Genomic DNA, 27,625 nt, shown 5'->3' with positions numbered 1-27,625 from the left:
TTTTTTTTAGATTTAAGTTTATTAATATAGTTTATTTGTTAACCATTGATAATAAAATTCCCTAAAAGAATGCATTAAATAAATATAATATTCTCCTGTTAATACTTAGTTTATGAAACTGACTACTGAGTTTCATAAGTAGGAGTTTCAAAACGAGTGTGAATTCACTAAGCAAAACGGCCTAAAACTGTACGAAAATTGTCCAAAGTTCATGATTTCGATCAGTGAATATGGTGAACTGAACTCGAAAACTGCTAAAATTGAATCCAAGAAAGTTAATTCGATCAAAACGGAATAAATACAGTAACGGCGTTTACTCACTCATCCGATAAGAGTACGTGAAAATACGTTCCTTGTTTTGTACGGGAGCTTATGACAATATGTCGTGGACAATCGCTGGTATTCTCACGGTCCACGGATGACGGATAGAACTCGGATGACGGAAGTGCAGTGCGTAATCGCCGTAAAGCTTCAACAACTTTCATTCATTTTTGCTACTCTTGTAAAAAAATACTTAACGCAGTTACATCGCTATGTTCGCCAGCTCCGTAATTATTTTGACTTTCATTGTTGTAGTTATGCAATGCAGATTGAAATAAAACCCAAATTCCTAAAGTTAATTTATTACAATTTGCAAGATATATAAATTTCATACATATATAAATACTTTTTATTCAGATGTGGTCGAAATTATTCTCAAACATTACAAATTTCTTCCGAAGGTTAACATCCTGATACTACGTAAACTATCAACATCAATCAGGGTTAAAGTAATATTTGAATGGAAGTGTTAGGATAAAGATTGTGGGGTTTTTGGTTGTGTGCTTGGGCTCTTGACACGGAACAAAATTACTTTTGAAGTAAAACTTCTTTCGGCGCGACTTTAGAGTAAGTCAGATATTTTCGTAACGTCGCGTCGTAACGTTCGCGTTACTTACGTCCGAAAATGGCCGGCAAATAGAACAGCTGTTTTGAAGCCTCACTTTTTTATCTGGATGTTTAAAGTACGATTAAGAGAGACTATTTTTACTAATTTTCAAAACTTATTGATTTTTAATTTTACTGTAATACTGCCGCGTCGAAGAAGTTTTACTTCCATAACGCTTAAAGGTTGCGCAAAGCGCAAGTGTGAGCTTCGATGGTTGGGTGGGTAGGATGATCGGGATGGGTGGTGGTGGGATGAGAGGCTAGTTGGGCGCGTCTCGCTTAGCGCCGCTGAGCACGACGAAGGGCGAGTGCGTCTCTTTCTGCTTCTGCTGCAGCATCTGCAGCGTGTTGAGCGGCGTGTCCGTCGAACTCATCTTCTTCATCAGCTGCAACAATATTACTTTGTTAATTTTATAATAGTTTGGCACACGGGCGTTACTCAATTTGAGTTAGGCCTGTCTGCTAAAATATTTTCCTGCATCGAGAGCCTCTTCCTTGAAATATAACTGATAAATACAAAGTGGGAACGCACCAATATTGCAGAAATGCTGGAATAAAATTTTATTCCAGCATTTCTGCAATATTGCACATAAGTGGAACGCACCACTTGCAAAAAGTATGCTGCGCCGTTTAAAGGAACTATAATGACGAGGGGGGAATATTATGTTGAATGTCGAGGTACAATAGTTAGATATGTTAGTTGCGCTCACCCCCTCCTGCTGCGCCTTCTTGATGCGCTTCTCCTGCTTGTTCTTGCCGGGCCCCTTGCCGTGGAACTTGTGCGACAGGTAACGGAACGCCTCCTTGGCGCAAAGCGGGCGGCCCTCGTCGTCCACGTACTCCAGCTTGATGCTGGGCCGGAAGCCGCTCTTCTCGCGGAACTCGCTCAGCGGCCCGCAGTACCCGCCGCCGCGTTCGCGCCGCCCGTACTTGTCGTCCTCGCTGTAGTTACAAACCATATACATTAAAGCTGTACGGGAGTGGTGTGCAGGCTCGACCGTACCAAAGGGGAGATCTCCCACCGAGCGGTTGGTTGTGCTCGGTAGCGCCAGCTGGGCCGACGGTTATGTCTTGAAACTTCTATATATAGTCCAGATTGCAGAAAACTCTGTTATTGCGAGTACTGTCGGCGGTACATTTGTTCGGGACTATGTCATCGATTGAACAGCGCCATCTAGTTTCTATTGTGGCAACCGCCACATCACTCCCCTCCGAGACGAACGCGTAGTGTGAAGCAGTGAAGAGAGGTGGCGCTGTAGCGTGAAGGCGTGTGAAGGAAGGGCAATGGCTGCTAATCATCCAGAGAAGCGGTAGACCAGGACGCTTGTAGCTGATGATGGAGTGCAGGACCATTGTGCCCCGAAGCTGTGGCTACATCCGTCTTACAGGCCTCGATGTGCTTGCTGTTGCTGCTTGTAGACTTGGAGTTGGAGGAGACGTCGGCTTGCGGTGTGTGATCCAAAGGTGTTGCGGTGTATGCGATCACCCTTGATCACGTTGAGTGCGCAGTGCGGAGTGCGGCGGTGTGCGGTTGATCTTCGATGACGTCGGCTGTTCTAGTGTGCGATCACTCTTGTATCAACGTCGGCTGTTGTAGTGTGCGACCACTCTTGATCACGTCGGGGTCACCAATGTACGGGAGTGGTGTGCAGGCTCGACCGTACCAAAGGGGAGATCTCCCACCGAGCGGTTGGTTGTGCTCGGTAGCGCCAGCTGGGCCGACGGTTATGTCTTGAAACTTCTATATATAGTCCAGATTGCAGAAAACTCTGTTATTGCGAGTACTGTCGGCGGTACATTTGTTCGGGACTATGTCATCGATTGAACAGCGCCATCTAGTTTATATTGTGGCAACCGCCACAAAGCGATTCGTCGCAACGTGTGCTTCATGTGTAGATATGTATACCAAATTATGAAACTAACTTTGTAGGAGCATTGAGATTTTTAGCATATTATTACTGTTTCCGAGCGACGATATAGCTTGTGATGAGTAAGTTAAGCAATTAAGCAAAAAATGGCAATTGGTTTTACAATGGTTCCTAAGTGTAGCGCAAGTTTTAAGCTTAGTGAATGATTGATTTTTGCGAATTACGACATGTCAATACTCTAATATCAGTTCGGAAAGGAGATTTTACTGAGTTGGCAATGCAATGGCCAATCTGAAAAGATTTTTGGGTTCATGTTATAAAAGCATATACTCGACCCCAAAAAGGATTTGTGCACCTTGCGAAGACGATATATGACACTGGGACTAGCTTATAACGATTGTAGAGAAAAACGGTGGCGGCTCACCCATACGTCTTGTCCTCGATGGAGTAGTTGGCGGAGAGCGCGGGCGGCGGCCGGGCAGGACGCGGCGGAGCGCCCGCGCGCTCCAGGTAGCCCTTGCTGAGCGCCAGCCGCAGCGCGCCCGCCACGCCCGCGCCCAGCGCCGGCTCCGCCTCCAGCCCCGCGCTGCTGCCTGCACATACACGCACGACATTAGGAATCCGGTTGGTCTCACATGAGTCAACGAATGCACAATTTTTTTTCCGTCTAGTGCGTCTAGAGTGCTACATAGAGAACATTGTATGTGAATAATTTTTAAAAGTGCAATATTCCTTGAAGTGTAGGTAAAAACACTATCATAAAAATTATAAATATTGTATGTGGAATAGAATATTTGAGTGGTACAGTTACCCGCGGCGAGGTCGGGCGGCTGCTCGCTGTCCACGTCCACGCGGCTCCACGCGCCCGCGGCGTCGTCCGCCTCCGGCTCCAGCTCCGTCTCCTCACGCTCGAAGTCCTACCACACACACAAACAAACACCAGACGAATGAGGATTTTCATAAAGGGCATTTTGTTGTAATTAGACAGGTATCTACTTGGTACTTTAAAACCTGATTAAAGATGGCGGCCGCAAAATAGCTGTGCGATTTGGCGGTCATTGTAACTATACTACGCGACAGGTTGAAATTGTAATTGAGAGGGAACGCCCCACAAACCCGCACAGCCCCCGCGCTAACCCGCTGCGGGCAAGCGCGGGTGTGCGTGGCGCTCTCCTGCCCCGCTGGACTCGATCGCGTTATTTCCGTCCGAATAAAGATTGCAGTTACTCTTAAGTCGCGCGTAGTTTTAGGTCAAAAACCGTTAATCCGTACACTCACCATGATCTCGGCGGTCTGGTCGCGGTTGCCCGCCTGCCCGTAGGTGGGGATGTCGCCCAGCGTGCGGCAGAACTCGGCCGTCGCGTCCAGCACCATGACGCTCTCCGTACACGAGGAGCACTCACCATGATCTCGGCGGTCTGGTCGCGGTTGCCCGCCTGCCCGTAGGTGGGGATGTCGCCCAGCGTGCGGCAGAACTCGGCCGTCGCGTCCAGCACCATGACGCTCTCCGTACACGAGGAGCACTCACCATGATCTCGGCGGTCTGGTCGCGGTTGCCCGCCTGCCCGTAGGTGGGGATGTCGCCCAGCGTGCGGCAGAACTCGGCCGTCGCGTCCAGCACCATGACGCTCTCCGTACACGAGGAGCACTCACCATGATCTCGGCGGTCTGGTCGCGGTTGCCCGCCTGCCCGTAGGTGGGGATGTCGCCCAGCGTGCGGCAGAACTCGGCCGTCGCGTCCAGCACCATGACGCTCTCCGTACACGAGGAGCACTCACCATGATCTCGGCGGTCTGGTCGCGGTTGCCCGCCTGCCCGTAGGTGGGGATGTCGCCCAGCGTGCGGCAGAACTCGGCCGTCGCGTCCAGCACCATGACGCTCTCCGTACACGAGGAGCACTCACCATGATCTCGGCGGTCTGGTCGCGGTTGCCCGCCTGCCCGTAGGTGGGGATGTCGCCCAGCGTGCGGCAGAACTCGGCCGTCGCGTCCAGCACCATGACGCTCTCCGTACACGAGGAGCACTCACCATGATCTCGGCGGTCTGGTCGCGGTTGCCCGCCTGCCCGTAGGTGGGGATGTCGCCCAGCGTGCGGCAGAACTCGGCCGTCGCGTCCAGCACCATGACGCTCTCCGCGGCGTCCGCTTCATCCGGCTCGCCCTCCGCCTGCTGCAGGATCTCCTCCACCTGAGGACGGAGAAATGCCACCAGTAAACTTGCGGTTCTAAGCTGCAACTAAAGGTCAATATTATCTTAACGGTTTAATTTAAAAATATTGTAGTTCCCGATGTTTTTTTTTGTAGAATCAAATCAAGTTTTATAACTTTTAAGCTAAACAAAGAAATGATCCTATAAGGGTTCATTTTTTCCTATTGAGGTATGGAACCCTGAAAACCAAAAGAAAAGGAGTCAAAATTTAAGGTGATAGGCCAGCAGGGCGATTGTCTAAATCCTGCATTAATTATTATTACAATCTCAATTGTTATGATTGGCTGAATTTGTGCGATTCTTATTGCAACAATGCATTGAAACCAATAGTGAGCGAGCGTTAACCAATCAGAGATGATTGCGATCGTGACATTGTAGCTGTCATTCTCCCGCAATCGCGCAGCACGTCATAATGGGACCACTCACGCAGAACAACAAAAACTGGAATAATTAGTAACCTTGGGCACGCGGCTGGCGGCGGCCTCCGCCTGCCGCAGGCGGCGCGCGCGCGCCAGCGCGGCCTGCAGCTCCGTGTCCACCTCCGTCTCCTCCTCGTCCGCCACGGCCGCGCTCGAGTACTGCTCCGGCTTCACCTCTGAACACAAGGTAATAGCGTATTGTTAATAGTGTCTTAACTACTTAAACCGTTCATATATCTCAGACATCAATATTTAAGGTATCAACATTTGTTATGAAAATCTCACACTTGTCTGCACTGTATATGCTTCATTTTAGAGGAAAACGGTAGATTAAATTATCATACCACAATTTAACGTTGGCTATGACCATAGAGCACAAACAAAGAGGAGATGTTGTATTAAGATTTCCCTATGAAATATCGAGTGACATTTTGCGGGTGAGGGGTTGTGGAACGCCGCCCACTTCTCAATTTTCCATCTGCGGGTTAGTAGCAAAACTACTCGCTTAGCGACCTAACATCGATATATTGATGTCACTACATAGTTCAGCTATCTCACACTAGATGTCAATAATCTAGAACTATTTTAATAATTACGTATAAAATTACTTACAAATGAAATGTGATACCATTCATAGCATCAGAACGTCTGTCTGAATAACTTTGACACGATAAAACACAACACTTCATCCTTTTGTTCTTAAAAACGCGAAAACACACCGATAATACGAGTCTCAATATATGTGAACCTGACGAACGCAGACAGCATACTAAGGCCCCGCCCACAGTGATGACGTCAGGACCTAGTTGAAAATCACAGTGCACAGTTGCTTAGGCCAACTCCTCTTTGTTTCTGCTCTATGGCTATGACGCGCAAAAAGTATTATGTAAAACAGAAATTTGTAAAAATATAAATATATATATTTTTTTTAAAGAATATTAGCCATGTTAAATGACTAATATTCCCCTTTCCTCTCCAACTAAGCGTCAAGCTTGTGCTAGGAGTAGGTACGACAATAGTGCAACGGGCGGGGTTTGAACCGTCGACCTTTCGGTTTTCAGTCCACTCCTTTACCAGTTGAGCTATTGAGGCTCTAAATTAAAACGGAAATTTGGCGTCATTCGGAAATCCATACTAATATTATAAATGCGAAAGTGTCTTGTCTGTCTGCTACCTTTTCACGGCCCATCCGTTTAACCGATTTTGAGGTTTGGTACAGCGATAGCTTGCATCCCAAAGAGTAACATAGGCTACTTTTGGTCCCGGAAATCAAAACGTTCCCACGGGATTTTCTAAAACCTAAATCCACGCGGAGGAATCGCGAGCATCATCTAGTTGGTAAATACATTGTTCTTGAAAAATGTATGAAGTTTGCAGCAAACTCGACGCGTGCGCCACGCACAGTGCAAACAACTGCGTGCAGTGCACAAACCTGTGTCGTCGGTGTGGAGGGGCGCGGTCCCCGCCTCGTGCTCGTCCACGTCTATCGGCTCCTGTTTCGGCTTCTTCCGTATTTTGCCCTGCGCAACAAACAACTGCGTGCAGTGCACAAACCTGTGTCGTCGGTGTGGAGGGGCGCGGTCCCCGCCTCGTGCTCGTCCACGTCTATCGGCTCCTGTTTCGGCTTCTTCCGTATTTTGCCCTGCGCAACAAACAACTGCGTGCAGTGCACAAACCTGTGTCGTCGGTGTGGAGGGGCGCGGTCCCCGCCTCGTGCTCGTCCACGTCTATCGGCTCCTGTTTCGGCTTCTTCCGTATTTTGCCCTGCGCAACAAACAACTGCGTGCAGTGCACAAACCTGTGTCGTCGGTGTGGAGGGGCGCGGTCCCCGCCTCGTGCTCGTCCACGTCTATCGGCTCCTGTTTCGGCTTCTTCCGTATTTTGCCCTGCGCAACAAACAACTGCGTGCAGTGCACAAACCTGTGTCGTCGGTGTGGAGGGGCGCGGTCCCCGCCTCGTGCTCGTCCACGTCTATCGGCTCCTGTTTCGGCTTCTTCCGTATTTTGCCCTGCGCAACAAACAACTGCGTGCAGTGCACAAACCTGTGTCGTCGGTGTGGAGGGGCGCGGTCCCCGCCTCGTGCTCGTCCACGTCTATCGGCTCCTGTTTCGGCTTCTTCCGTATTTTGCCCTGCGCAACAAACAACTGCGTGCAGTGCACAAACCTGTGTCGTCGGTGTGGAGGGGCGCGGTCCCCGCCTCGTGCTCGTCCACGTCTATCGGCTCCTGTTTCGGCTTCTTCCGTATTTTGCCCTGCGCAACAAACAACTGCGTGCAGTGCACAAACCTGTGTCGTCGGTGTGGAGGGGCGCGGTCCCCGCCTCGTGCTCGTCCACGTCTATCGGCTCCTGTTTCGGCTTCTTCCGTATTTTGCCCTGCGCAACAAACAACTGCGTGCAGTGCACAAACCTGTGTCGTCGGTGTGGAGGGGCGCGGTCCCCGCCTCGTGCTCGTCCACGTCTATCGGCTCCTGTTTCGGCTTCTTCCGTATTTTGCCCTGCGCAACAAACAACTGCGTGCAGTGCACAAACCTGTGTCGTCGGTGTGGAGGGGCGCGGTCCCCGCCTCGTGCTCGTCCACGTCTATCGGCTCCTGTTTCGGCTTCTTCCGTATTTTGCCCTGCGCAACAAACAACTGCGTGCAGTGCACAAACCTGTGTCGTCGGTGTGGAGGGGCGCGGTCCCCGCCTCGTGCTCGTCCACGTCTATCGGCTCCTGTTTCGGCTTCTTCCGTATTTTGCCCTGCGCAACAAACCACAATGTCACACTATATTATTAAGTCTCGTAAATTCTATTTCACGTACTGACAGACGGTTTTAAAACCTTAAAACACACTCAAATTATGAGTTTGAATATAAAACTCACGAATTTATACCGATGTCAGATATCTAGTATTCACGGGACAAATGGGCTAAGCTGTTAGTAAATCACACAGCTCGTGCGGCGTGGGTACCTTCTTCTTGAACTTCTTGAACTTGGCGAGCACCTCGTGCTCCTCCATGTAGTCGGAGGCGACGCGCAGCTCGGGCAGCTGCAGCGACTCCAGCCGCTTGTCCGGCCCGCCCGCCACGCGCTCCGCCCTCTGAAACCACCACAGTATCAGCTACAGGCTTCTTGGTTTATAATAACCTGCTCCAAAAAATAAATAAATAATCGTTATAATAAAAATATATTACTTTACGGGAGCGATGTGTAGGCTCGACCGTACCAAAGGGAGATCTCCCACCGAGCGGTTGGTTGTGCTCGGTAGCGCCAGCTGGGCCGACGATTTTGTCTTGAAACTTCTATATATAGTCCAGATTTCAGAAAACTCCGTTAGTGCGAGTACTGTCGGCGGTACATTTGTTCGGGACTACGTCATGAAATGTTATCGATTGAACAGCGCCATCTAGTTTCTACTGTGGCAACCGCCACATTAGTATGCGCAAATCAATAAATATATGTGTGCCAAAAAATTACGCAATTTTTATGGTTCCGTACCTCAAAAGGAAAAAAAGGACCCTTATATGATTGAAGCGGTGATAGTGGTTAAGACGTCGGCCTCCTATTCGGGAGTGGTCCCTGTACCTGGGCAGTGCACTCACCATCATGTCCTTGAGCCGCTTGGCCTGCAGCGCGTCGTCGTCGCCGATGAAGAAGCCCCTGCGCTTGTCAGCCTTGCCGCTGTCGATCTCGTCGTCGTACTTGGCCAGCACGGGGCGCGCGAAGCCCAGCGACGCCTCCAGCTCCGCCTCCTCGTCGTACGCCTGGTAGCCCGCGCGGGCCTTCTTGCGCTCCAGAATGTTCTGGAAGAAACAACTAGGATATAGATAATCAATATCCGACGACGTTCTAACGGCATTCTGTCGACCGAAACAGACCGGCGGCGGGGTGATAACGTATTTCGCGACAGACTGGCGACAGGCGTAAATCTCACAAACATTGCTGTCAAAACAGCGGCTAGAGAGAGACAGCAATAGCCACAAAGCAAAATAAGAAGAAGAGACAGCAAATGAACTGTAGCATTGCTACTGCTGTCGCTGTACTGCAACGTTTTACGTCCATTGAGGCCATTGAAAGAGCGAGACTCCAAAGACTAAAACTGCTGTTGCAGCCCTAAATACAAGGTACAACAATAGTACCTTCTTGTACTTCTCGTCGTCCACGATGTTGACGTTGACCAGCACGTCCTCCGCGTCCTCGGCCAGCAGCTCCTTGTCCGCCAGCGTCAGGATCGTCATGCTCTCGTCCGGCAACTGCCAACAAATCACTGCTTGTAACTCTCTCCAATAACACCTTTCAATTTTGTGTTCAAATTAAAACTTCCACACTTATTTTCATCAGTCCAACCGCGCGCGGTTTTTTCAGGCTTTTTAAAAAAAACTAATTTGTATTAGTGTACACTTAAAGAACCTCCTCAGCAGTATAAAATTGTTGCAAGCAAGTGGAAAAAGATATTTTTACCACAATGCATCACATTTACTGTAAAGCATACTCAAGTACAGGTGAGTGTATGGCGATACATGGCGACACGTATGTACGACGCGGTACTCACGGCGTCGATGTCGTGCGCGACTCGCAGCCCCTTGAGGTGCTGTGTCGCGTACGCCTTGTCGCGCTCGCTGCGCTGCTCGTCCGCCACCAGCGCGCCCACGCCGAACTCCGCGTCCATCTCGTCCAGCAGCGCGGCCTGTCAACCACACAAAGGATTGTGTTACCTTCTAAAGTTAAAACTTCTTTAGGCTCAATTAGAGAAATTGTCTGGGAGTAAAGCAGATCTTTTTTGAGTACCCAACTACTACTACATACCCAAAGGGTGCCAATGCAACGGGACCTGTTTTTCTTCCAAATAGTAATTTTTCATTACAATCAATCAGGGTTAAACAATGTGGTCAAGGACAAAACTGAATGCCAATAAAAAACACCCCCACTCACTATACCCTATCAGCGGAAAGAAGTTAGTATAGCGCTCTCTCTGATACATCATCCCATACAAATGATACAGACAAAAATTTCAGTGGGAGTGTAGTATATTATGAAATATTAAATGTGGGTATTTCAGTAATAAATTTCATCTGTCATTTGTTGTATTAAGCAGTCCGGAATAAGCCGTTGTGGCGACTCGGTGTTTTCTTTGATACATTACGATATCACGTCAGATATAAATGATATGTTCATCAGTTACCCGCTTGGCCGCCTCGCGCTTCTGCTTCTCGATGTCGCGCGACTTGCGCACCCACGCCGACGCGTCCTCGTCGTCCGACGCCTCCGCCAGCAGCGTCGTTTGCAACCTATCACCAATTACTCACTTTATCTATTATTACAAGCGCGAGATTTATGGGGCCTTAAAAAGTGGTCTCGGCAAGAAGAGAGAGAAATGGAAGAAGTTGGAGGAGGCCTTTACCCGAGAAGGGGCCCATATCTCATAACATACGTTTTTATTTTACATTTTATTTTTGTTTTTGTTATATGTATCTAAGACAAACTCTGTGCCTATCTACTAACTAACAATACCTACTAACAACTTAGCAATTTAAGAATACAGAAATATATTGTAATTAACAAAACTAACATATAATATGTGAACTATAATGCATTAAGGAGTATGAGAATAAACAGCTTTTTTATTTTTTTATTTTTATTTTTAAAGTGGTAAGTTGTTTTAACTGCACAATAACCGCATGTTAACTGTAGGGTCGGTCTCGGCACTCACTTGTTCTCGAGCTGGCGCTTCTCGCGCCGCTCGTCGAGCCGCTCGCGCAGCTTGTCGGCCTTGCGCTGCTGCGCGAGGTTGGCGGCCGGCTTGTGGTAGAACTCGCCCAGGTCGTCCTTGATCTTGCCGTCCTCTGTTGGTGCACACCCAAACACGTATATCACTACCCATATTATAAATGCGAAAGTGTACCTATTTGTTTGTTGGTTTATCCTTCAATCACGTCGCAACGGAGCAACGGATCGACATGATTTTTTTGAATAGTTAAAGACCTGGAAAGTGACATAGGCTTTTATCCTGGGAATTTAAAAAGTTCCCACGGAATTTTGAACCGATTGGTGCCGGTAGGGCGGTAACTAGCCACGGTCGTAGCTTCCCACCGGACCATACCAAGAGACAATTTGGAAATTATAAATTCCCAAATTGCCGTGAATCTTTGGTTTGCATTCTATTGTGTAACCAAAGTGTGTGCATTGCGGTGGATCACACCCAGCAAATTATAGGGGGTGTATGATAGCCAAAGAAATGCAAAGCATAAGAAAAAATAATACTAAAAAGTCATCAGCACCGTATAGACAGCAACAAGAATCCGCAGCAAGTAGAGGAAAACTAGGAACTAATGATAATATTACCAAAAAACAAGAGATTCCAAAAAATACTACGTCAAATAAAATGACATATGCTCAAACTGTTGCAGCTAAATCTAACATACAGACAGATAACAATCTTGAAAGTAAACTAGATTCAATTTTAAAATACATGTCTTCCTTTGATGAGCGACTAAAAAAACTTGAAGATAGCACCAAAAAAGCTACAATTAAATCGAAATAATGAATAATAATATCCTCAAAATTATGGCTTGGAACTCTAACGGACTACTCCAACATAAGCACGAGCTAGAAGTAGTCCTGAATATGGAAAATATTGACGTGTGTCTGATATCCGAGACACACTTCACTAAAGAGTCATTCGTTAGATTTAAAGGATATAAAGTCTACCATGCGCTACATCCTAATAATACAGCTAGGGGTGGCAGTGCTGTAATTATCAAAGAAAATCTCTACCACTTCCAGGAAAGCAAATATGAAGAACAAGAAATTCAAGCTGTGGCCATACACGTACAAACAAAGCTGTATCCAATTATAGTAGTAGCTATATATTGTCCGCCAAGGCACTCAGTAAAAAAAGATAAATATGTTAGTTTTCTAGAACAATATGGAAATAAGTTTATCGTAGGAGGTGACTTCAACGCTAAAAATACCTATTGGGGATCTAGATTAACTACGACTAAAGGAAAAGAACTACTAGAAGCAATTAAGCAACTGAAATGTAATGTAGCTAGCACTGGAAAACCAACATACTGGCCGACTGACCCTGGTAAAATTCCAGACCTAATAGACTTCTTTATCTACAAAAATATATCACCTAAATATCTTAGAATTGAAGAACGACATGACATGAGCTCTGATCATTCTCCAATATTACTTACACTAAGCGAAACAATCTTATTTAAAGAATCTACTCCGACCTTAGCAAGTAAAAAGACGGACTGGGAAGGCTTTAAACAAGAACTGAATTACAGCATTAATCTAAAAGTACCATTAAAATGTCCAGGACAACTAAATGAAGAGGTCAATCAATTTGTTGTAGACATACAACAGGCGGCCTGGAAAAATACTCCATCACAATATAAAAATATACCTAAAAGTACAGTGTATCCGAAACATATATTAAATCTAATAACTGAAAAGAGAAGGGCAAGAAATAGATGGCATCAGACTAGATCTCCATTAGATAAAAGAATATTGAATAAACTTACAAAAAAAATCACTCGCGAAATCAAAAAGTATGAACAAATAACTATGGACAATTACCTTCAAAATTTAACAAATGACCGGAGCACCAATTATTCACTCTGGAAAGCGACAAAGAATATGGACAAGTCACTAATGCATATTCCTCCAATTAAAAAAGAAAACAATGAGTGGGCGATTAATAACGACCAAAAGGCTAAACGATTTGCAGACCACTTAGAGAATATATTTCAGCCATACGAAGGAGAAGAAATTGATAAAGACTCTACTAGGGAAATCAAAGAAGATGTAGACATCAAACTAGTGACACCCAAAGAAATATGTAGAGAAATAAAGCACAAATTGGGTCCCAAGAAAGCTCCTGGATATGATTTAATTACGAGAGAAATTTTATTAAACCTTCCAAGGAAAGCCATAGTTAAGCTCACCACAATAATAAACGCTGCATTTAGACTCAGGTACGTGCCTAATGTGTGGAAAGTGGCCGAGGTCATTATGATAGCTAAGCCAGGAAAACCACCTCATGAAGCAACATCATATAGGCCTATCTCTTTGTTGCCTATTATGTCAAAACTATTCGAAAAGCTCCTACTGAAGAGGATGAAACCAATATTAGAAAACAAAAACCTGATACCAGATCATCAGTTTGGATTCAGAGAGAAACATTCAACTATTGATCAAGTACATAGAATTGTTAACACCATAGAAAAAACAATTGAAGAAAAGAAAGTTTGTTCCACGGTATTTCTTGATATTGAAAAGGCTTTTGATAAAGTTTGGCATGAAGGTTTGATTCATAAAATTAGAAACAAGCTACCCAAATCATTCGCAGATATCCTGGAATCATACATAACAGATAGAGCATTTAGAGTAAGACAAGAAGATGCCTACTCTGAGCTTAAATGTATAAAAGCTGGAGTTCCGCAAGGGAGTGTTTTAGGGCCGGTCCTGTACCTATTATATACCTGCGATATTCCAGACCTTGAAAACAATACTATTGCCACTTTTGCTGATGATACTGCCATTATGGCCGTAGGAGGCACACATGAAGAGGCAGTGGGTAACCTACAAATAGCGCTAAATAAAGTCTATAAATGGACTAAAAAGTGGAGAATAAAGCTAAATGAATCAAAGTCAGTTCATATAGATTTCACAAATAAAACAAAAAAGTATCACGCTGTCTTCATAAACGACCAAAAAATCTCCTACGTGGATACAGCTAAATACCTTGGTATGACACTTGATGTGAAGTTGCGCTGGAAAGCTCATGTCAAGAAAAAAAGGAAAGAACTTGATATAAAGTATAAACAAATGTATTGGCTACTTGGTAGATATTCCTCGCTGTCAATACATAACAAGATTCTTTTGTACAGACAAGTCCTGATGCCCATTTGGACTTATGGCATACAGCTGTGGGGCTGTACCAAAAAAAGTAACATCCAAATCATCCAACGGTTCCAAAACAAAGTACTCAGGAATATTGTAAATGCACCCTGGTACATCAGAAATGATGATATTCATAGGGACCTTCAAATTGAATACGTCCATAAAGTTATCACCAAATCTGCCAAAGCCCACGACTATAGGCTTCACCACCACGTTAACGTTGAAGCAATCCAGCTGCTTGACGTAACGGAGACAGTGAGAAGACTAAAAAGGACCAAACCTTTTGAGTTAGTGTATAGTGATTAGTGATAGTGTACATAGTGTAAGTGCTGAAAGAACACGTGAACAAAGTGTCATATCTCAAATCAAGAAAGACTAAGATGCGTCAGTGGACAATTTCTTAGTATATAAGATAATTTATAAGTTTAGGTTAAAATAAAATTACTTATTAGTCATACATTAGGCTAGATCGTAATATAATTGAGTAGCTAATTGGCACTCAACAATAAGGAAAAAAAAAAAAAAAAAAAAAAATTCTATTGTGGCGGTTGCCACAGTAGAAACTAGATGGCGCTGTTCAATCGATAACATTTCATGAGGTAGTCCCGAACAAATGTACCACCGACAGTACTCGCACTAAAGGAGTTTTCTGCGATCTGAACTATATATTATAGAAGTTTCAATATACAACCGTCGTCGGCCTAGCTGGCGCTACCGATCTCCCTTTGGCACGATCGAGCCTGCAAACCGCTCCCGTACACTATGAAAATGAAGAATATCTCACCGGCGTGCGTCTCAGCGATCTGGAGCGGCTTGAGGCCGAGCTTGGCTCTCAGCCTGTTGGTCTCCTCCACCGACAGGCTCTCCTGCGCCGAGCTGGCGGCGGGCGCGGGCGAGTCGCTAGTCGAGTCCTGACTCCTGCTGGTGTCCCTGTTCAAGCAATACTATTGAAAAACCATCAACTAACAATACAAGTGTCAGCACTAATCTAATGGCACGACTGTGTGGTGGGGCGACATGTCACATCACTGACCTGTACACGTCATCATGGGCGCGGTAGTCCCTGGAGTGGGCGTCGTGGTCGTCGGGCGCACGGCTGGCGCTGCGGCTGCGCGAGCGCGCGCCGTTGTCCGTCACCAGGTGCGAGTCCACCGGCACCTCCTCCACTACAACAAAACCTTACCATTTACAAACCGCCTACAGTTAACATACTCTTTGTCTTTCAGTCTACACCGATGGTCTGCATTTGGGCTGCAGCTGACAGCCATATTGACAGTTTGGATGCAGATCTAGTGCAGGGCCACTATACATACCAATTGCAATAAAGTTATATCAGCTGCACTAAAACTGCAATCTTACAGTCAAAATGCCAACCGCCTGTCCTGACCTTAGTGGATTTTTTGTGGATAACTTTTCCTTAGCATTACTGTCCAGGCCGAAAATAAAGCAATTTACGGCCGGGCAATACTAAAAGGACGAAGCACCAGCCGCGTCCTTTACTAAACGGTGCTGTTAACTGCTATTTCGGCTGAAACTTGTACTTTCTCTCATTAGTTAGGAAGCAATATAAAGCCTGACCAGAGAAATAAAGTAACTCAACGGGAAGTTCTTCCCGTTGAGTTACACGTACATGTTGCGCGAGTAACAAGTGTTAACTGAATGTGCACTTTTCCGGGATGTCATTTATTTTCAAATCCAAGATGGCGGACAAGGACTTTTTACAAAAAATAGACATGGGTGTCGTTTTCAGGGTTTTCGAGGATGCTGAATTTGATGATGCCATTTATTTTCAAATCCAAGATGGCGGACAAGGATTTTTCGTAAAAAATAGTCATGGATTAATACCTCGCCATAATGCGGAAAACCCGTGGAACTTATGTATACAAGACCATTTACCTAGTGACCATAGACCATTATACTAGTGGCGCCCCCAGAACAAGTTTTTATATTACTGGTCACTGGTCAGGCTTTACAAATGAGTTCAAGAAAAAAAACTTTGTGGTTTGTATAGAATAAAAGCTCTCAAAAGTTTGGAAAGAGGTTTTTATTAGCATTTAGAATTTAAAATAATAAAATCGTGTGGGTACCAAAAAAACACCTAATTTATGTTGGTGATTTAAAGAACCTCATTACCAGTTATGAAACTAATGTGCTCAGCAATTTCTACCTAAGTAACTAGAAACCTACTTAATTCATTCAAATTCAAATTCTTTTAAAGTAAGTAAGTACGTAAGTACGTACCTAGGTACTGTCACAAGGGATTTCTACCTAGGTACTATCACAAGGGATTTCTACCTAGGTACTATCACAAGGGATTTCTACCTAGGTACTATCACAACGGATATCTACTCATGTGCTATCACTCTTACTATTAGTAGGTACAGCATTACTGTTGCGTGTACCGAAAAGAGCTGATTGATGTTTTTTATCCTCAAAAGGAAAAACGGAACCCTTATAGGATCACTTTGTTGCCCGTCTGTCTGTCGGTCTGTCAAAAAACCTACAGGGTACTTCCCGTTGACCTAGAATCATGAAATTTGGCAGGTAGGTAGGTCTTATAGCTGACATTCGAGGAAAAATCTGAAAACCATGAATTTGTGGTTACATCACACAAAAAAAATTTGTGGTCATGAACTAATAATTAGTATTTTCAATTTTCGAAGTAAGATAACTATATCAAGTGGGGTATCATATGAAAGGTCTTCACCTATGCATTCTAAAACAGATTTTTATTTATTTTTACGCATCATAGTTTTTGAATTATCGTGCAAAATGACGAAAAAATACGACTGTAGTACGGAACCCTCGTTGCTCGAGCCTGGCTCGCACTTGGCCGGTTGTTTTATATGTAACATGGCACTATTACCAGCGAAGAGTTTCTAGGGACTATACTGGAGAAGTTACTATCACAACTCTTGTTGCTGGCTCTTCTCGGTAGGAAAGGCATTCCGAACCAGTGGTAGATTGACGATTCAAAAGTACTTTGAATAAAGTTTATTTGAATAAAAAAAACTATTTATTTATTCAACAAAATTGAAAAAAATCAAATTGTAGCTGCTGAAGATTAAGCACTAGTCACACAGCAGGGCATGTGTTCTGTTTTTATGAATCTGATTGTGTCTCTTCAAGTTCTAATGTGTATTACAAGCAGTGGCGTGCACAGGGTTTGAAGCCAGAGTAGGCATTAGTTAGGTAGGAACCTGTTTACTGGCAGATCATCATGAAAAATATGCATTAAGCTGTTACAACTGGGTAAGCAGTGCATTTATGCCTCTATGACCTGCACGCCACTGGTTACAAGCCTGGTTACTGTGTGACTAGTTCATTACTGCAAGGAGGAATTATATCTATATTATATACTGATATTATCAAGAGGAAAGATTTGTTTCTTTGTAATCAACAAACTCTGAAACTACTGAACCAATTTTAGTAATTCTTTTACCATATGAAAGCTACTTTATATTAGCTGATGCCCGCGACTTCATCCACATGGATTTAAGTATTTTAGTGTAAAAAATTCTGTTATGTTTTGTCCTTATCACCGTGGCCACTTTTTTTTTTGCCAAAATGTATTTGTACGTGAGTATTTGGCAAACAACGTGAAGTGTAGAAGGAATGACATTTCACAAGTAAGAAAATCTGCTTGAGCGAGAGGGACTGAGGGGGCCACGCTAGTTGCAAATCTGGACATAAATCTGTGAATTTCACCTAATAGTAGATGGCAATACAGTCTAAGGGTGAGATCTATAGAGAGCACTCTGACTTAGCTTAGACTTAAGACAGAGTTAAAACGAGACAGAGCTTTATCTCTCACGTACATCTGTCTCGTTTTAGCTCAACCTTAAGTCTGAGCAAAGTCAAAGTGCACTCTATAGACCTCAGCCTTAGATGAAAGTGGGCTAACATGGAAAGGGGTATAGGAGTATAACCCCCTAATAAGTTTCTATGCTGCAAAAAGTGTGTAAAATCTTCGTAAATGCACTATAGCCTTATAAATGGCTAGTTATATAAAATCTTGATTAAAATTATTTATCTATTTGTTTACTAACTATTGCCTGCATCTTTATGTGTGTGAATCTAGGTTTATCAAATATCCTGTGGGAACTTTTTGATTTTCAAGTCCCTCTCCAAGTTTTAACTATACCCATGCAAACCAATCACATCCATCCATTGCTCTGTTGTGATGCGATTGAAGGACAAACCAACAAACAAACACACTTTCACATTAACAATACAGGGAGAGATAGTAGGTTCCGGTGTACTGATGATAAGTAATACCAACCTCACGGGAGCAGCACTCGGGATGCAGATTTATCTCGAATGCCACCATTCTGAAATAATGAGCAGAATATGCCATTATCCTTGTCAACTTACAAATACGCTAGGACTAGCAATGACCTTCATCTTACATTCAACCGTGTCAAAGATTACATTTTAAAGGAACAGTGTATGGCTGATTTACATTATTGACCTTGCGTCTACTTGTGTAAATCCCTACTTTGTCTGTCTGTTTGTCCATCTGTCAGAGCTTTATAACTTCTGAATTAATAAACAATTTATTGGTACATTGCACTTTTTACTTTGTAAGTATGGCTTTGTAATATTTTTGTCGTACATAATGACGTGTACTTACAAGCAGTGTTTAAATTTTTATTACGAAAAGCCACTGTGCAGTGATTTGTTGTATAGTGACGTCACTGGCAGTCTCTTATTATCGCTGGTAAAAGTGTAGTAGACTAATGTTAGCATTTTTGTTTAACGCTGAAATAGATCTGATGAATTCAGTGAGTGAAATTCTGTAAACTATCCTATATGTTATTGGTCTGTGCTGTAAACCAGCCAACGTCGAAAGCAACGTCGTAGGTTATGTTCAAATGAAGATCACTAGCCAGTGTCTAGCGTGAATATAAAATGTACAAAGGCTACTAACCGTCGGGGGAGCGGTCCTTCTTGCGATCTTTGTGCTTCCTGTGCCTTTTGCGTTCCCGCTCTTCGCCCTCCAAAGGCGATCGTGACCTACTCCTGTGCTTCTTCTTTTTAGATTCCTTTTTATGTTTTTTAGACCCCATTTTCTGTTTATTTGATTTCTCAACAGTCTTGGTCTAGTTTTAGATGTTTGCAACTTTTCTTAATCACTTTTCTCAAACACGTTTTTGATATAATTCACATAATTATTATTTTGACCAATTTTGACTTTTATACCGCCATTTGCTTTTCGTGTTCAGTATATATAATGTACTCTGTGTTCGTGTTTTTACTTTACTCTGTGGTTTTTAGCGCTTTTTGGCTGTATAGCTCTGGATTCTTGCTTTTTGAGCCATTATAGGTGACACGACGTGAATGGAACATAATGTAGGTAATGAAGTTTTAGCGGGTCCGAATTTAGATATATTTAGGTACAGAAGTAAAATTCAATTTAAAAAAAACACAATTTACTAACACAAAACCAAATACTTTTATTATCAAACTTTTAATGATTGGAACAAAATTTAACACGAAAGACACAAAAAGTAAAAGTCAGTAATAAAGAAAAACATAATTCAAACCAGACCACGATGAATACAGCACAAAAATCAGTAGCGAAATGAGCCTCGTACTTGGGCGCACCTCGCTTTTATAGGCGACTACCGCCTACAATCTAAGACGGCCTCTCCTGACTATGCGGCGTCCTCGTCCGCCGTCATAGCCAGAAAAGGTCGTGAGATCTTCTCTGCGGAGACTTGCAGCTGGTGCCGCAACGCTGTCGGCGTGCGGTGCGCGAGGGGAGACCGGTGAGGAGCTCGCCGAATGGAGCGATGCCTCTGCCTCTACCGCTGGAGGTGCCGGGGCAAACTCAGGTGCGGAAGGGGGGACCAGCACCTGGGCCTACTACTTCATAGTCATCACCTGAAATTAGTTTCGATATAGCACAACTCCATAGCTACAAATGTTAACACAATGGGTAAGCAATTCGAAATGCGACTTAGCATTAGCTGGACATGTAGATAAATCATTTTGTTTTATGGGGTGTCCCTATCACCCAGAGGAGGTGACACCTATCAACCTATGAGACGTCTCAAACCTAGCGCGCGCTTCTTCTCGTCATCTTCAGACCGCCAGACTCGGGGAACGGTCTCAGACCGCCAGACTCGGGGAACGGTCTCAGACCGCCAGACTCGGGCAACGGTCTATGGAGCAGGAACTTGAGATGACCTTCATCAGACCACCAGACTCGGGCAACGGTCTCAGACCACCAGACTCGGGCAACGGTCTATGGAGCAGGAACTTGAGATGAACTTCATCAGACCACCAGACTCGGGCAACGGTCTCAGACCACTAGACTCGGGCAACGGTCTATGGAGCAGGAACTTGAGATGACCATCATCAGACCACCGGGCTCGGGCAACAGTCTATGAAAGTGCATCTCAACCAGCCACCGTTGAACTTCCCTTGAGGAGTAAAGCATTACCGTGATTTGTTTAGTCATAGCACAAAAATAGATGTCGTGGATCAGTCCGTCAGTAGATAAGTACGTAAGGGAGCAAGCAAGGCCTTTTTAGTAAGGAGGGTGAGAGTTTTGGGGCTATGATTAACAAAATCACGACTTTCATCTTCACCACCACAAAGTAGTCAACAAGCTGAACTCACATTCGAAGAAAGTACCACACGCATCCGGGCACCACTCTCCTTGCCAGGGCACCATGCCCTCCGCCGCCACCTGAGCGGTCTTGCCATACGACCCACTCAGCAGCTCTAGCTCGTAGCAGCCGATTCAGGACCTTCTATGGACCTCACATGCCAGAGTCAAACTTCCCCGTTGACTGGGAATACTTGATCACCAACACCGTGCCTCCAGCCTTCAACACGCGAGGTGGACGACGATTCTGGTTAGCATAGGCATCCTGCCGGGACTGATTTCACCTCAGCAGCTTACTTGCCCTGGAGCGCCACGTTTCACGCCATGCCACTCGATCAAGCCGTGCAGTTTCAGCAACCACATTGTTGTGTGCTGGTGAGGAACTCTGGAGACCTGCTTGTTTGATATACAAACCAGGCAGTGAACCACATGCTTGACTACGAAGTCACGTAGCCCAAGAAACTAGAGGTACTTCAGGGTCAGGTCCAGAGTCTTTTCGACAAAGACTTGCAGCAGACTAAGACGGTATCACAAAAACCACGCTTCCGCTCCTACTGGTGAGTAGCGGTAATAGAGCGTAACACTTTAGTACACATACCGATGATAGTCTAGCTGTCCCACTTACAGATACTCGACGAGCGTGTCCCGATCTGCGACCTGCACCATCTAAACCCAGTTGCTCGGCTTGGTTATGCCGTTGACTTAAAGGGTTGCAGCTAAGATAGTCGCCATAACACATCATCGTGCGCTTTTAGTACTCAAAGGTGAAGATGAAGTCATGGAAATAAATCCACTTACGGGTAACGCGCAGAAGCAGCAGCGCTCGGTGGCTGTGAAAGCGTTGTAGTTGGTCACACCCTTAAACTGAAGACAAACCAAATGGTGGCGGAAGTTGCTTCCAGCACGTAGGAGTACTACCTACTCACTGCACCCTGGGTAAGCCTTGCTAAAACAGGCGACCACACGCTTCTTGCCGTCGTTGTGGGTCCACCTCAGCGCCGGGCCATAGCCGATGCTGCTGAAGTCAGTGTGCACCTCTGTTTGGCAAATCTGTCAAGATACCTTGCTACCTTGGACTCAGTGGTGAGTCGCCGAGTGATGTTCTGAGGTACCTTTTCCTGCTCTGGCCTCAATGAAAAGAAACCTCTTTTTCCGACAGGCAAGGCAGGCTGTCTGGATAGCATACTCCTCAACGTAGCGCATAAAGTACCCAGCTAGATCTTAGATTGCCAGATTTGTTTAATGTACTCAAGGGGTAAGGACTTTAGGTAATGGCCTTGTCTTTAAGACTCGGCCCCGCCTGACCCTAACAAATGAATCCAGTCAAAATGGCAAAATCGGAAACAATCGGTAACGGGAATTATCAGATTTTCTAAAAGAGTTGAATCTACCCACGTTACATAATTTACGAACGCACTACAGTGCGTCACTGACTCGCATATTATACGAAACACCTTTAAGTCCAAGACGGTATGCGTAGGTAACGTGATTTACTACAACACATTACACATACCTATCGTAATCATGGACACTAACTTTAAAAAGAACATTCTCACCAATCAGCTCGTACAAGGGCTCGGCAGCGCTTATGCAAGCCCCACGGCACGCGCGGTATCATGCCAAAATACCAGTGAGCCGCTATGCTCGCAAGAGGCACCATAGCCCGCAGCGGCGCACGCAGCGCAGTACCACCAGCGCGCCGTCACGCTCGTGCAGTGCGCAGAGAGGCGCGGCAGCTGCGCGACACGGCGCAGCAACGCCAGCGCACCGTCAAGCTCGTGCAGAGCGCAGAGAGGCGCGGCAGCGGCGCAGCACGGCGCAGCAACGCCAGCGCGCCGTCTCGCTCGCCAAGAGCGCAGAAATGCGCAGCAACGGCGCGGCACGGCGCAGCAACGCCAGCGCACCGTCACGCTCGTGCAGAGCGCAGAAAGGCGCGGCAGCGGCGCGGCACGGCGCAGCAACGCCAGCGCACCGTCACGCTCGTGCAGAGCGCAGAAAGGCGCGGCAGCGGCGCGGCACGGCGCAGCAACGCCAGCGCGCCGTCTCGCTCGCCAAGAGCGCAGAAATGCGCGGCAGCGGCGCGGCACGGCGCAGCAACGCCAGCGCGCTGTCTCGCTCGCCAAATGCGCAGAAAGGCGCGGCAGCGGCGCGGCACGACGCAGCAACTCCAGTGCGCCGTCTCGCTCGCCGAGACCGCAGAAAGGCGCGGCAGCGGCGCGGCACGGCGCAGCAACGCCAGCGCGCTGTCTCGCTCGCCAAATGCGCAGAAAGGCGCGGCAGCGGCGCGGCACGACGCAGCAACTCCAGTGCGCCGTCTCGCTCGCCGAGACCGCAGAAAGGCGCGGCAGCGGCGCGGCACGGCGCAGCAAAGCCAGCGCGCCGTCTCGCTCGCCAAGAGCGCAGAAATGCGCGGCAGCGGCGCGGCACGGCGCAGCAACGCCAGTGCGCCGTCTCGCTCGCCGAGACCGCAGAAAGGCGCGGCAGCGGCGCGGCACGGCGCAGCAAAGCCAGCGCGCCGTCTCGCTCGCCAAGGGCGCAGAAATGCGCGGCAGCGGCGCGGCACGGCGCAGCAACGCCAGCCAGTGCGCCGTCTCGCTTGCCGAGACCGCAGAAAGGCGCGGCACGGCGCAGCAAAGCCAGCGCACCGTCACGCTCGTGCAGAGCGCAGAAAGGCGCGGCAGTGTGCGCGACACGGCGCCGCAGCACCAGCGCATTGCCAGGCCAGAGCATGGCAAGCCTCGTTCTCATGCGGAATTCCAAAGCCCGCAGCCAAGGGCGCAGCATTGCGTCGGAACATTCGAGAAAAGAAAGATAAATGTGAGCACTATGTTCGAATCATGTTCGAATATAAGTATTTCCCAGTTGGTTTAGTACATCTGTCCTTATTACGACAGGTCTACCTATTCATACAACGATCTAACACCACATGAAGATTGATTTCTAATCTTATGTCAGGAAGCTCAATTTTTGTATCTCGTGGCAAAAATAATTGTTGAGCAAAAACTCATCTACCTACATTACGGTTACTCTTTTTACAAAACTAACACTGAACTGCATCAAAGTCGATGTTTTAGATTTTCGATAAGTTTTAACTTTTCGTACAGTAGGTAGGTACACTTTGTGATCCTAATTTTCACACAGAAAACAGCGTGATTGGAAAGTACTATGACTAAGACTACGCTTTCTAGTCTTAAACTGCAAATTTAAATTGCGGGTATCTTGGTGAGATACTTCATGAAGTGACTAATGGACCGACATAGACGTGTTCTTAATCTCAATATCAACCTTTCGTGGGCACAGCGGAATAAATTCCGTTTTAAAATGATCTAAGACTGATCATAACAAAACTCTTTTGTACAAGTTCCAATACACGAGACTACCTCCCGGCTATGCCATCGGTTGAGGTTACGAACATGATCAACTTTTTTACACCATGCATCAACATCATTAAAAATCGAGACCAAAAATAAAGACATGGTTGGATCTCACCTGGTTAATTCCACTACGTTCCACTAATTGTACGACACCGACTTAGCACGCCTTTGTTCATTATTCAATTTACGTGAATTACTTTTATACTTAAATCGATTAGCAGATTTAGACGATGGCATTATTAATTCACAAAAACACGTAGGGTAGACGTGAAAACTTTTAGACAAAAATTCAATTTGGACAAGAACACTTGAACTAGATACGTTCACGTGGCCAATACGTGCTTAGCCATACAGCCAAAGGTATAGGTACTTGACTCTAAAGATTTAATTGCAGTAACTTCATCTTGTGCGGAACAAGGTGCGGAAACGGGAGTGTTGGATTCTGTTTGAACGGTCACAGTGTTACCGAGACGATTAATATTACACTCGCGTTTAGTTACTACCGAGGTTAAACTATTTTCGACAAGTCTCAACAAGTTTTTCTCGATCGCGGAGTATTGATTCATTATTGAGTGCAACGTTTGGATAAAAACACGACTAAGTGCGTGATCTCGCGACCTACATCTAGGCCCTGCTGTTTCACATCAACGTGGTCTGCTTCGACAACTTCGAGTTTGATCACGGCACATCACGGCTACGATCGCGGTTACGATACCCGCGATCCGACATTGTACAAGAAAAACAACAAAAATTTAAAGGTTAGAATTTTGTTCCAATTTAAGCAAACTGATTGTCAGTGACTAAATTTTAACTATAGTGGGCTATTGAATAGGAATCCCAGTTCTGAATTTAGGTACAGAAGTAAAATTCAATTTAAAAAAAACACAATTTACTAACACAAAACCAAATACTTTTATTATCAAACTTTTAATGATTGGAACAAAATTTAACACGAAAGACACAAAAAGTAAAAGTCAGTAATAAAGAAAAACATAATTCAAACCAGACCACGATGAATACAGCACAAAAATCAGTAGCGAAATGAGCCTCGTACTTGGGCGCACCTCGCTTTTATAGGCGACTACCGCCTACAATCTAAGAATATGGTATTTCAATTTTTTTATTTTATATTAATTTACCGGCCCCCAACCGAGAGCTATACTACTATACTAACTCAAGATACATAAGTAATACAAGATGATTCAACGAATCGTTACTCGGACATTATGAAAGCGCAGTAAAGGGCTTCCGATACGGTCAAACGGCTTGACGTCAAGCACGTAGATTTTTGCTTGACTTGAGTAAAGCACTTTACAAAGTTTGCTTCATGCTTGAGTCAAGCATAATTTACGTGACGATGATTGATAATGGATTGATGCGATTTTTTGCTTGGCGCGACGTTCGTACAGTGTTCGAGAAATGAGAAAAGAGGCGTTTGCTGGCTCAAGCTGCTTGAAGGGCGCATCATGCTGGTTGCTGCTTGATCAAGCAAAACAAGGTAGGTAGGTAGGTACGTGCTTGACGTCAAGCGACCAAAGCGGTTGGTTCTCCTACTTGCATTTTTGAACACACGATTCATGCTGCACATTGCTGCGTGCACGATTCACAAAAGTAAAAGTCAAATTCTGGTCAATTCAGACCTTTGTCAGATTTGGATTTGAGGAACTTTCAAAGTCGTGAGATGAAAAGATTAAAGATTAGCTGTTATAATAATTGTCAGTTTCCTGAATGTAGGAAAGAATAATTCTATACATTCTTTGTTATTTTCGTAGAGTGACTGCAGAAGCACCATTGCCAACGACTGCAACTACTGCTTCCGTACAAGATGAGTGAACAGCTAGTGCCCGCCGACCCCCGGCCCACACCTGAAGATTTCATCAAGTTCTTGCCCTACGCGTGCACACAGATGCTGGCGCCCTTTTACGTCGAAATACAACAAGTTACGATAGGTTCAGCTGTATCTACTTATTATATTTCTATGTAGGTACTTACATTGTACCTACCTACTTGTTTGTGTACTCTTTTATTTCAGAAGAATATATGAATAAGGACGCAAAAGGGAAGAGCAAGTCGAGGCGAGCCCTCGACACATCTACCGCAGCTTCCACCATTGAAAGCCAGCTGAAGTCATCATCGTCGCCCTTCGCGAGCGTGGCTCGACCCGGGCCCAGCGTGGCGCTGACCGCCATGCGCGACCGCGCCGGCCGCCTCGTCGAACTGCAGTTCCGCTGCTGCGCACAGGTCCCTACGCTGCTGCTGCGCGTCATCGCGTTCTGCCTGCCCTACCACCCGACATTGACGCGCGTCACGGTGCGCTGGGGCCCGCCGCAGAGTCGCCTGCTGCGCGACCTCGCGGCGCTGCTGCCGCATTCCAACATCACGGAACTATGCCTCGACTGTCGCTGGCGCGTTGCGACCTCGACGACGAGGACTGCACGCTCCTGGCCGCGCGCCTGCGCCATCCCGAGCCCGCCGCGCACACGCTCGCCGCGCTCAGCCTAGCCTCCAACGCCATCGCGGACGCCGGTGCCGCCGCGCTGGGTGACGCGCTGCGCACCAACCGCACGTTGCACCACCTCAACCTGGCCGGCAATAGGATCACCGACGACGGCGCCGGGGCCCTCCTGCGCAGCCTCGCTCGCTTCCGCCTCACGCCCGACGAGGTGGCGGACAAACGGAAGCGTCTCCTCGACCATCTCAGGCGGAAGGAAGTCATCTACGCGAAATGCTTGAATGAGCTGCTGGTGGCGTCGTCGGGCGAAAAGGCAACCCCGGAAAAAGAGCACGACCAGCGCGAAAAAGAAACTTCTGAAGACGCGCGAGTGTCCACCGAGCGTGGCCGTCACGATGAGTGCGTTCGCTCTGAGGGCGGAGGTGATGACCGGCGAGCTGCTGGGCGCGCCGCTCGAGCCATTCTGCGTGGAGCACACGCTGCGCTGCGCCGACGGCCTGCACTGCGTCGGCAACCTGACGTTCAGCCACCTCAACCTGGCCTACAACAACCTGCAGCTCGCGAGCCTCACGCTGCTGCTGCGCGTGCTGCAGGCGCAGGCGGCGGAAGCGCCCGGCTTGCTGCGCGTGCAGCAGGATGGCAATCTGCTGCCGGTTGCGTGCGTCGAGCTGGACATGGTCAGTGAATTGCTGGCACGCGCGTTGCGAACAGCCCAAGCAGACCGCGTTAAGAAGAAGAATTAGTTTTCAATAGAAAATATTATTCATTCAAGGTATCTAACTAAGTATTTATAATTTAGAAGTAGGTAAAGTTCAACATAATTAAGTACCTAATTCATTACTTTCATAATGAGTAAACGCTACAATTAATA

At 46.3% G+C, this 27,625-nt stretch overlaps 2 protein-coding genes across 2 annotated transcripts; one reads left to right on the top strand and one right to left on the bottom strand.

The window, feature by feature from the left end:
• Positions 1 to 605: 605 nt before the first annotated feature.
• LOC117984394 (U4/U6.U5 tri-snRNP-associated protein 1) lies at positions 606 to 19,552 on the bottom strand. Its single transcript, XM_034971020.2, has 16 exons — positions 19,243 to 19,552; positions 15,346 to 15,478; positions 15,097 to 15,242; positions 11,113 to 11,245; positions 10,585 to 10,690; positions 9,955 to 10,089; positions 9,542 to 9,655; positions 9,005 to 9,205; positions 8,374 to 8,502; positions 8,075 to 8,162; positions 5,462 to 5,598; positions 4,824 to 4,982; positions 3,607 to 3,712; positions 3,220 to 3,388; positions 1,638 to 1,869; positions 606 to 1,313 (listed from the first exon to the last, which is right to left on the bottom strand). The coding sequence occupies exons 1-16, from the start codon at positions 19,379 to 19,381 to the stop codon at positions 1,188 to 1,190; spliced, it is 2,253 nt and encodes a 750-aa protein (XP_034826911.1). The 5' UTR covers positions 19,382 to 19,552; the 3' UTR covers positions 606 to 1,187.
• LOC117984434 (leucine-rich repeat-containing protein 71-like) lies at positions 18,899 to 27,579 on the top strand. Its single transcript, XM_069500482.1, is given in 5 exon segments — positions 18,899 to 19,096; positions 26,075 to 26,251; positions 26,335 to 26,697; positions 26,700 to 27,174; positions 27,176 to 27,579. Coding segments are annotated over 4 exon segments (1,284 nt in total). The 5' UTR covers positions 18,899 to 19,096; positions 26,075 to 26,127; the 3' UTR covers positions 27,498 to 27,579.
• The last annotated feature ends 46 nt before the right edge of the window (positions 27,580 to 27,625 follow it).

The sequence above is a fragment of the Maniola hyperantus genome, chromosome 8, assembly GCF_902806685.2.
Source record: "Maniola hyperantus chromosome 8, iAphHyp1.2, whole genome shotgun sequence".
NCBI classification, from domain to species: domain Eukaryota; kingdom Metazoa; phylum Arthropoda; class Insecta; order Lepidoptera; family Nymphalidae; genus Maniola; species Maniola hyperantus.
The sequence above is the reverse complement of the archived record's forward strand: the minus strand, read 5'-3'. Positions and strand labels throughout refer to the sequence as shown.